A 10,878-nucleotide genomic window follows, 5' to 3' on the forward strand; every position below is an offset into this window, starting at 1 on the left:
GCGGTGACATTCGTACAGATAAGCCACATCGTGCCAAGTAAGGCCTAGATTCATCCGCTCGTCTAAGACATCTACACAGCCTAGTATCTTGAACATATTCGGGGCACACTGATACGGCGTCAACCTATGGTTGAACAGGTATTCCCTTGTAATCCTACGCATGGGAAGTGTCATCCCTCCCTCTATGAAAGCAATCATGGGGATAACGACTTCTCCCTCACCTCTATCTGTCAATACTCCTTCAAGAGGACAGTACTGCAGCCCAACCCCCGGGGGAATGTGGTATTTAGCCCTAAAGGCCTCCATAGCGGCTGGAGTTTTTACTAATTTCTCAAATCTACCCATCTGAACTGAACTGGGGAAACGAAAGTAAAGACTGAGAAGAAAAGTAGAGTCCAAGGAGGGAATTGAAACGGCGAGATGAACGAAATGTACCGGTACCTTCACAAAACGCTCAATGGAACGCCTAGAAATCTCTTTTGGACGAAATGCTTCACAAAAAACGGCTACGGTGGCGTAACGGACGCAAGTGTTCGTATATCTCTGGGATTCGATGGAGTTCTCTGGAGTCCTTTGAGGTTTATGAAATGCAGATAAAAAGAAGGAACTGAACCCCTCTGACGTCTTATATAGCCGGGAGGAGAGAGAAAAGATCACTCCTGCCTAAAAATACGAGAAAAAACGATGGCCGTTCGATCCACGCCACACCGTTGGATGAAGGGAACATAATGCCTCTAGAAGTTAATGGCCGCGCCTCGTAAATTGTAGCGCGTCAAAAGTAACGGTCCGCATGCGCGCCCCAAGCTCTCCTTATTTCCATCCTTTCACTAACATCAAAACCCCACTTTTCTTCTCGGAAGGAGATAAAAACCGGAGTTTTGAGGGGCTATTGTGGGGCCCGGCCCAAAAATAATGGGCTATTCCAAATTCAGGCCCGACCGAGGAGCGTCCTGTCCGAAGAGAAACCACATATGAAGCATTACTCAATCCCAATAACGCCAAGGAAACCTGTCCGAGGAGTAACTCCTCCTCGGACATCACGAAGCCCAGACGAGGAACTTTCCCCAGCCAATTCAGTTCATCCTCCCAATATATAAAATGAATAAAATCCAAAATATCTCACGAAAACTACCACCACATTAATTGCGCCCCAACCACCCTCTTGGCCGCATTAATGAGGAAAAGACCCCTGAACAGTACCACCTTGACCTCTGCAACTCACAAAGGGAGTGATGAGGGCGGCTGATGGGACAGGTGCTCAAGTAGATGCTTAGATGATCAACAAGTGTAAGGTGGAGATGAGAGGAGGAGAACTATATAATGTAGTGGAGTCCCTCTAAGAGAGGGACGGAGAAACTGTATTAGGAACTGAAGAAATAGAATCATACGTGAGAGATCCATTCTTGTGTTCTTATTTTCTGCAACAATACTGTCCATGTATCAGACCGAATAGGCTCACTGAGGCTAAGTTCTTTGACCCATCCTCTACAAATATTTATTGTGGGTTGCGCTTTGAGCCAAGGCCTGATCAATAGAATTTGGGCCAGGAAAATCGTGCAACTACAAGTAGCTAGCTACTAGATTTAACTATATTAATTCTTCTTTTTAAGAGTGATAGTTTCAATTTGTGACATTCATTTTTGAAAACTATCAAAACTGATCGGGAGTCTATTTCAAAGATTAAGACACCAATTAATAAGATATTTAACAAATTGAGCAAACTGAAACGAACCCACCAAATTCTAAAATATAAATTAAAAAGAAAAAAAAAAGTTGAGAATGGCAATTCAGTGATTTAGAGTAGGAAGAAGGAGCATTTGAGACATTATCATACGAACCGCAACCAACTACCACACGCACACGCAGACCCACGCGGCTACCTTAAATCAAATCAATCAATGAAACCGATGCCGACAGAATCGTGTTCCTGTTGGAAGTTGAATGGTTACCTCTCCCACCAAAACGCCGTCGTCGTCGTCGTCTATCCTCCTCCGTGTTCTGACACGTATAATAAATCCTTAAAAACAACTCTCAACTCTCGTATCTCTCATAAGTACAACAACAAACGCACAACACCACTTATTGCTACCCTTTTAGATCGTAAAGAAACTGTACGTCTATCTACAACTCTCTCTCTCTCTTTCTCTGTGCCTGGCTTTTCTTACTCAGATTGTTCTTTTGCTATATTTGGTTTTGGTTTTCCAATCAATAAGCACCATGAAAATTTCGTTTTCAAAGTTTGGTTTTTTATCTGCTAAAAGTTTTAGCTTTGTTACTTACAACCCAATTTGCGATTGCCCATCTGCATTTATGCATATAATGATAGTTTAATCTTTCTGTTTAGTGTTTCTTTGGTTGGATTATGTGGTTCTGCTATGTTGGATCAGATCCATTGTTTGTTAACACACGCACATAAGACTTTATTGATTCGGAGGAGTTTGTGTGATCTGGGTTGCGGAGAAAATTAAATTCTGACTCTGGTTTTGTGTGAAAATATATAGGAGATTTGTGAGACCAATGTTTTCATGACAATTTTGTAAAATTTAATTAGCATGATTTAGCTTGATTTACATTGTTGGCTTGATTTTTACAAAGTTTCAGCAACTTGATTCACTTGTACAAAAACTTTCTTAAAATAGACCATTGACAAATGCTCTAAAGAGCATTTGTTAACCAGATCCTTTATTTTATTAGTCCCGCCTTTTTTCTTTTCTTTTTCATATGTATTTACTAGTTTTGTTATAGATTTTAAGTTGGGTTTCTTTGAGTTCTAATTATCAAGTTGTCCGATTTCCCACTTATCTCTACTGCAATGTGTAAACTGTTAATGTTCAAATCTCATTTGGAGTAGAGAATGAGGTAGTTTAGGTGAATTGCCTAGCTTTGAAGTTCCTTCTCTTTATCTGGATTTTTGTTCTTAGTAACCTAGTTGATGATACAGAGAAAGGATAACTTCTTCAGTGATATATGAGCAAGGACATCATTTTCTAAATAGCGCCATTCTAACCAAGCTCTTGCTATTTGCTAATGGATAGATTGGTAATCCTATCATGTATCAACCCCCCTCCCCCTCTCAAATTACAGACAAGTGCTCTATTTGAAGCCACCAAGAATGGCTCAAGCACTAAACTCCATTATAAAATCCCCTTCAACTAGGAACTCATTTTTGCATCAGAATTATTGGTATAGCAGTAAATTCTTTGTTGTGTCTATTTGGTGGGATTGGTGAGGAGGAGGTGGATCAATAGGAACCCCAACCCCCCTTGCAGGTTCTTTTTGATCCTTTACTAATACACAAAATGAATTTGGCTAACAGAAATTCATTCACTTTGTTTGATAGGTGTTAAGTGCTAGCCGCACCATGGGTTCTACAAATGAATCAGCAAGTGCACAAGAGAAGCAACCTCTTTTTTCTTTTGGGATTATCTCTGACGTTCAGTATGCTGATATTCCTGATGGTCGCTCATTTATTGGGGTTCCTCGTTATTATCGACATAGCATTCTTGTGTTACAAAGGGCAGTCCAAAATTGGAACCATCACAAGAAGCTGAAATTCGTGATCAATTTGGGGGACATTGTTGATGGGTTTTGTCCCAAAGACCAATCTTTAAATGCTGTGAAGAAAGTTGTTAATGAATTTGATAAATTCAATGGCCCTGTCTATCACTTGATTGGCAATCACTGCCTCTACAATCTTCCTCGCAAACAGTTACTTCCATTATTGAAGATTCCAGGTGTTGATGATCATGCCTATTTTGATTTTTCACCAATTCCAGAGTACAGATTTGTTGTACTGGATGGCTACGATGTCAGTGCCATTGGCTGGCCTCAAGATCATCCAAAAACATTGGAAGCATTAAATTTTCTTCATGAAAAGAACCCAAATTCCGAGAAGAACAGCCCATCAGGACTAGTAGGCCTCGAGAGGAGGTTCCTTATGTTCAATGGAGCAGTTGGGAAAGAACAATTAGAATGGTTAGATGGTGTACTTCAGGAAGCATCAAACTTAAAACAGAAAGTAGTGATCTGTTGCCATCTACCTCTAGATCCCGGTACATCATCCCCGGAAGCACTTCTTTGGAATTATGATCAAGTAATGGATGTGATACACGCATACAATTGTGTAAAGCTTTGCCTAGCTGGACATGATCACAAAGGTGGGTGCTCAATTGACTCCCATGGAATACACCACAGAACCCTTGAAGCTGCCCTAGAATGCCCTTCAGGCAGGGATGCATTTGGTTATGTGGATGTCTATGATGACAGGTTATCACTTGTTGGTACCGATAGAATGCACAGCACTGACATGTGTTTCAAGCTGCAAGCAAATTGCTGAAAATAATGGTTTTAAGGAACAAGGAACCCTGTTACTCATTTGTTAAAAATGATGGTAGGATGTACATACATATTACATAATCTCCAGAACAATATATGATGAAGCATTGAAAGGGTTCCAAAATTTAACTGAGTTTCCTTGCAATATTTGGGAGAGTCAGCAAATTCTTTGTGCTCTAGTTCTTTCTTCTGGTGAAGAGGCCAGGATGCAACATGCAAAAATATCTACATCTCATTACCATGCTACCCTGCATTTGCTTTCTGTTAGATCTTCTTCAATTCTAAGATCCTTTGTATTCGTATGCAATACTCTGTGTTATTGTCACTTACAAGCACCTCTGAAACACAAGCCATGCATGTTTGATGTTCCTTTTGAGAAATGCTGAAATAAAATTCTTTTGGGGGTATGGCAAGGTCAAGTACTCAAAAAGTGTTTGGTGTGTGTTTTAGAGCAAGTAATTTCAGAGCTTTTTTTGGGTTGAATTATTATTATTTTTAGATAGTATAGAATAGAATGGCGAAAAAGACTACATGTACCCGACTCAATTATACTCAACCTCAAAAAATTTGGTGGTTGTTAGATTTGATAGGATTTGAATTTATGATATTAATTTAATTACATAATAATTGTTTTTATCTCAAGGTAGACATTATTGATTTTGGTGTAGACAAAATTGTGATCCCAAATCTCTTATTTTGAGGAGTACAAGAGACTTTTACCAATAATTATAGTACCATATATAATATGCCACTTTAGAGCTTTTTAGCCGAAGGTCTCTATGATTTGCTTGCAGTGACAGAAAGATGCTTTAATCAATTGCGTAATTGACTTTCTCTTTCGTGCTATTACAATTTACAAGCGATAGAATGGAGTACTTTAATGCTATTATTAACATGTTGTACGGGAGGGTTGATTGTAAACCATCTAAAATTAGACTACTAATTCATTATTCATAAGTCATGACTCATGAAATAACATCCATAGTCAAAATACCCCCACCAAACCTTCATAATTTACACGGTAACTTGAAGGCACCCAAATTCCCTTTGCACTTGTCATTTGGGATCAATCAAAGTAAGTTTAGTCAAGAGTCTAATCCTACACCTATTTATTTTATAGTTGAAAAAATAAATAAAAAAATAAAAAAATACAACTAGCATGAGAAGGATGCAATGTGTAATAAATTATGAAAGGCTAACAGAGATAAAATAAAGCATGATTAACAAGTGATGGATAAGGTAGCAGTTTTTCATTAAAAATATGAAGAATAGAGCATACGTTACTACGTCCTTAATATTTAAAAAAGAAGAGTTAATTTCTAGTAATAACATAGCGGGCAAGTGTCCAAAAAAATTCAAGAATGATACTCCATATAATAGAAATAACAATAACTCTCAATATAGAAACTCACATTTCTAGAATGTAGTTTAGTTGGGGTACTATGTAATCTTGTCTTGGCCTTAATATAATGTAACCAGTTTTAACCGTTATAGTTAATTTATCAATTGTCTCAATACTTAGTAGATAGTACCATTACTTATTTCCAATTAAATTTTAGCATTGGTATTAGTAGTCAGTGCTTTGACCATGTTTGCAATCATGTCTATATCAGTAAAAGTAAAAGGGAAATGCTAATGAGTACCATTAGGGCACTGGTTAAGAATCCAGTTAAAGAAAGTTTTTATGGGAAAAGAAAAAAAAAACAATTAATGTTTTGATAGTTTTTTTCATTTCCCATAAAAGTGACGTTAAAACTTTTCTAAAATGGATTCTTAATCAGTGCCCTAAAGGCACTCGTTAGCATTACTCAAAGTAAAAAAGCATTTTTCTTTTCATTGTTTTGACAAACAAATATAGACCTAACTTATTATGGTTGTAATTGTAAACAAAAAATCAAGCCAAGTATAAAGTATTAAATGCAAAATATTTTTTCTTTTCATTGTTTTTTTAATTATATTTCAAAAACGAGTTGATTTCAAACTAATTAACAAGTTAGATTACTTGTTTAGCCTTAATTTATTTTCTTATATAAAAAAGTTTGAATTTGTTTGCGAACTACTCAATAACTTCTTTTTTTCATACATAATGTAATAGTCAAGCTTAAATTTGAGCTTGAACTTATCTCGTTTGTTAAATTTATGAATAGAAACAAAAAATTTCTCGAATAAAGTCTAGACTATTCAAACTTATCTCATTTGTTAAATTTAAGAATAGAAACATTTAAAAATAAAAGTTCAAACTATTCAAGGTTATCTTGTTTATTAAATTTATGAACAGAAACAAAATCTTTTTCCGAATAAAGCCCAAAATATTCAAGCTTATCTCGTTTGCTAAATTTACGAATAGAAACAAACTGTTTTCCTGAATAAAGTCCAAACTATTCATAAACCCTTGTGTTCATTTTTTCCTCAAAAAAAAAAAAAAAAAAAAAAAAAAAAAACCCTTGTGTTCATTTATAGCTAGGCAATTATAACCTACCCATCCAATTCAAGCATCTTTTTAATTTTTTTTTTTTTGAGCATCCCATAAAAAATAAAAATATCTCATTTTGTTTATTTCAATGGAGAATCTTAAATAAATAGTTTTTCGCATATTTTTTTGTTTGTTAGTGTAGGGTCACGATTCGTGGCGGACCGTAACAGTGTCGGGTTCGCACGTAAAACGGCCTTAACAATATCATTTGTAGAGCGTGGGTTTGAAAGGCTAGGCCTTGATCGATAGGCGGTGGGTTTTTCAGGGGGTTCATACAAGGTTAAATGATCGTCACCCCTAGAGTACTTCTCATGGAGGTGGGCTGGGAGGCTCTCGTTTCTTGGCCATTTTTCCCAGCCCCTTCCCAAGGTTACTTAGTTTTCCTTTTATACTCGCCTGTATCCATTTATCCTTCATCCACGTGTAGGGTCAATCTTTCCAAGGCTGATACTTGTCCCATCAGTCTATCCCCCAAAGTCGTTGGGGGTGGTTGTAAAAGCCAAAGAATGCGGCCCTGTCGGGTTCAGAACATTAAATGATAATAACAGCAGCTTTCCCCGGATATTTTAGATCTTTTTTCCGAGTTTCAGTTTTATACCATTTTTACCCTTCTTTACGAGGGGGAACTTTGGGTCTGCCGAGGACTGAACTACCCTCGGCGGTTCCCAAAGGCTATTTTGTTGAACTTGGGCCATAATCCTCCTCGGCTTGGCCCATAAATCATTTACGCCCTACAGTTAGTATAAAAAAAAAATTAAATAAAAACTATCTCTTAACTTCTCTTATTTAGCTTGACATGAGATAGAGGATTTTTTTTTTCCTAAATTTTTTGAAAAAAAAAATCTAAAATAAGGAAAACAACTATATTTCATACAAAGTTAAATAAGAGAAGTAAAGTGATAATTTTTTAACTCATTTTAAAATTATTACCAAACGTAAAAAAAAAAAAAAAAAGATAATTTTTTTCAAAGATATTTATTGAAAAATGATTCATTTTTCAGAAAATAACCGAAGCAACATAGCGTTAAATACAGTATCATCTATCAAGTACTATTTTAGTTATATCAATCCCAAATAAGCCCTACGGCCCCTACCCCAATCCCATTCTCATAGTCACAGTCCCTTGCCTAGAAAGTCCATGTTTGACATTTCTTTAAGATCTCAACATTCAACATGGACAGTGGTGGACAGTGAAAAATACAACTTCTATAATATTTATCCCAAAAGAGGAAAAAAAAAATACAACACTAATAATGGAGCCTTAATATATATCACGTATATATAGGAAAGCCAAAACACCATGAAAATTATTATTATTATTTAACATAATTTGACACAAGCAAATATTTGATATTTTGCTTCTCCTTTTTTTTCACTTCCGCTGAGACTGTTTTGCCCTTCTCTTCTCAACTACAAAGAACCCAATCAGGGACACAACCGAGAAAGCACTGAAGCAAGCCGAGGCAATATCTAGGGACACGTGGCGGCCACTGATTGCTTGGACTTGAAACAAGTCAGTGGTTTTGTGTGAGTCGGTTGTTTGACCATAGGCAACCTCAACGTTGTCAGAGTTGTAAGCATAGGCGCGTACAAAGTACGTGGCCGTGGGCACGTCACGCTCTACGGTTCCTTCGTAGCTCTGTACCGCCTTGTTTGACCCATCGTACGGTCGAGAAACGATCAGGAACTGACATGTCTTGTCTTTTGCTAGGTTGTCCACTGTCTTCCTCCACGCGCGATCTACTTGGCTTATGGGCGCGTAGCATAGCTTGAGATTTATGGTCTTGTAGGCAGAGTCAACCCCAGCTGGCAAACTCTGGTTTAGGCCCCATGTTACAGCAATTTTATCTTCACCAGCTTTTAGAACTGCAAAATTTTGATCAAGAAAACTTAATTCAATATCTCCAATAAGATAGATCTTGTTTTTCCAAATACATAGATAGTGGATTTTATTGAGTTTTGATAGTTTTCTAGGAAAGTCTTTTCCTTTCATGAACGAGATTTGAAGATTTTAGGAAATTTAATTGAAAAGATTGTAGATTTAGTTGTTTTGAACAGTTTTCTAGGAAAATCATCATGTGGGTATCTAGCGTTTCAACCAAAAATGCAAATTTAAGATGCATAAATTTTTGAGAAGTTGGAAATGAACAAAAAGTGAAACAAAAACAAAATTCATATGCGAAGAGTGTACTAGTACCTTGTCCTTGTTTGGCTGAAGCAGTGACTACAAGGGTACTTGGTAGAGAAGAAAAGAGAACAATTCCATAACAGGTTACTGCCAGGCAAGAGAAGAAAAGAAGTGAAGCTAAGAGAATTCCACGTGCTGCCATTTTCGACTTTGCTGCTCCGAGCTATTGCCAGAAATCAGAGGCAAAAGATATGATGTAATCTTGACTCTGATGCTAAGTGGTACTTTGGGTACGGTCATATATAAGGCCCAAAAGAGCTATAGAAAACAAAACTGGGTTTCAATTTTTTTAATATAAACTGAACAAGTCAAAGGCCCAAACCAAATTGCTGGCAGTTAGAGGACAAGTATGTGAAAGATCTTTTTAAGAGGAAAATGGCTCTTAAGTATGTTGAAGGGGTGGGGTTGTGAGCATGTGTTTGACAGAAAATTGCTGGCAGAGTGCTTTTCTTTTGTCCCCTAGTGTCATAGGACAGATTTTTATCCTCAAATTTTCTGACTACGATGGCACTAACTAATGCCCACTTAGTTTCATCCATTAACCCATCACACTACAAAGAAACCATCCTACTGTTTGCATAGAGTATGCAACATGACACACCATACGGGACAATACTCCTAACCTTTATAACTTTATTGCAATTAAAAAAGGCAACCAATGCTCCCTCTCACAACACAATCGCCAGGGATTTTGCCTTGGTCTAAACCAACCACTAAGGCTTACAAAACACACAAATTACACTTATCCTACGTAATACTGAATGTTCGATTAGTATATAAAGCACATTGAACGTTTAGACCCCCAATTTACAAATTATCAATTCAAGCTTATTATCAAACAATTAATGTGCGGAATATGAACAAAAACATATAACATAATTGATAAACAATCTTAGACCAAATAAAATTACATTCACAGCAGAAATTAAATGGCAAAGATTAAGGGAAGAGAGATGCAAACACAAGGACAACACATGATGTGTTATCGAAGAGAAAACCGAAGCCCTCGGCGTAAAACCTTTCCGCCTCCCTCCAAGCGGTAAATAATCCACTAAAGAATATAGTTGGGATACATGAACAGCAGAAGACCTTCCAAGCCTAATCTACGTAGTGTACCTAAACCCTCCAAGCTCCTACTCCAACGAAGTTACGCCGAACCTATTTCTTCTTTAGTTTACCGGATTCCGCTACTGATCATAGCATCAACCAATATGAAATTGGTCACTTCTTAACTGCTTCCCAAAACACCAAACAGCTTTCTCACATATATGGGTATGATGAGAAAAGGTTTTGGTAATGTACCTCTCAAGGATGTAACAATGGAGAGGGTGAGAGTAGAGAAATTTAAAGAGTCTCTATGTGAAAATTGGGGATGAGTCAATCTTGTTTCTCTCTAGGGTTTCTCTCTCAAAATTCTCTCTAAAAGCTCTCTACATTTCATGAGAATAGGGGGTATATTTACTAGGGTAAGAAAGGAATGCGAAAAGTCAAGTTTTTCAAAATAGAGCTGGCTGGCAGCTTAGCCTCGCGATTTGACTGAGCCGCGAGTTCCAGCCGCGAGGTAACTGAATGGCCAGTCTGTACTTTTTGTCCTGTAGTGCTCCAGTTGGCATGACGCTTCAACTTCTGGCATGCTTGGCATGTGTGCAATTTCTGGCGGTTTGCAAGCTGCGAGCCACCCGCGAGTCCCTACTACTTTGCACAATCTTGAGCATTTCTTCACATTTTCTCACACACTACCCTTACATGATTCCCACCTAAATACAGGGTTACTAATTGCTAAAATACAAGCAAATTTAGTATTGAATAAAGCCAACAAGATGGTTGATAAAATTCAACCTTACAATCTCCCCCTTTGGCTATTCCATGACAAAACCCTAAA

The 10,878-nt window shown here is 37.3% G+C and overlaps 2 protein-coding genes across 2 annotated transcripts; one reads left to right on the forward strand and one right to left on the reverse strand.

Annotated features, from left to right (window-relative positions):
• Positions 1-1,880: 1,880 nt before the first annotated feature.
• LOC115964155 (manganese-dependent ADP-ribose/CDP-alcohol diphosphatase) lies at positions 1,881-5,002 on the forward strand. The gene is made up of 2 exons (XM_031083504.1): positions 1,881-2,111; positions 3,341-5,002. Exons 1-2 carry the CDS (start codon positions 1,899-1,901, stop codon positions 4,334-4,336), a joined length of 1,209 nt encoding a protein of 402 aa, XP_030939364.1. The 5' UTR covers positions 1,881-1,898; the 3' UTR covers positions 4,337-5,002.
• Positions 5,003-7,931: 2,929 nt separating this feature from the next.
• LOC115962962 (high-affinity nitrate transporter 3.2-like) lies at positions 7,932-9,255 on the reverse strand. Its single transcript, XM_031081851.1, has 2 exons — positions 9,006-9,255; positions 7,932-8,674 (listed from the first exon to the last, which is right to left on the reverse strand). Exons 1-2 carry the CDS (start codon positions 9,136-9,138, stop codon positions 8,181-8,183), a joined length of 627 nt encoding a protein of 208 aa, XP_030937711.1. The 5' UTR covers positions 9,139-9,255; the 3' UTR covers positions 7,932-8,180.
• Between the last annotated feature and the right edge of the window lie 1,623 nt (positions 9,256-10,878).

Source organism: Quercus lobata, chromosome 10, assembly GCF_001633185.2.
Source record: "Quercus lobata isolate SW786 chromosome 10, ValleyOak3.0 Primary Assembly, whole genome shotgun sequence".
NCBI classification, from domain to species: domain Eukaryota; kingdom Viridiplantae; phylum Streptophyta; class Magnoliopsida; order Fagales; family Fagaceae; genus Quercus; species Quercus lobata.

Coding starts and splice junctions, on each gene's coding strand:
- LOC115964155 (XM_031083504.1), top strand. CDS start 1,899: ATGAAACCGATGCCGACAGAATCGTGTTCCTGTTGGAAGTTGAATGGT. Junction 2,112..3,340: donor TTTTAGATCGTAAAGAAACT/GTACGTCTATCT, acceptor TTTGTTTGATAG/GTGTTAAGTGCTAGCCGCAC.
- LOC115962962 (XM_031081851.1), bottom strand. CDS start 9,138: ATGGCAGCACGTGGAATTCTCTTAGCTTCACTTCTTTTCTTCTCTTGC. Junction 8,675..9,005: donor TTCAGCCAAACAAGGACAAG/GTACTAGTACAC, acceptor AAAATTTTGCAG/TTCTAAAAGCTGGTGAAGAT.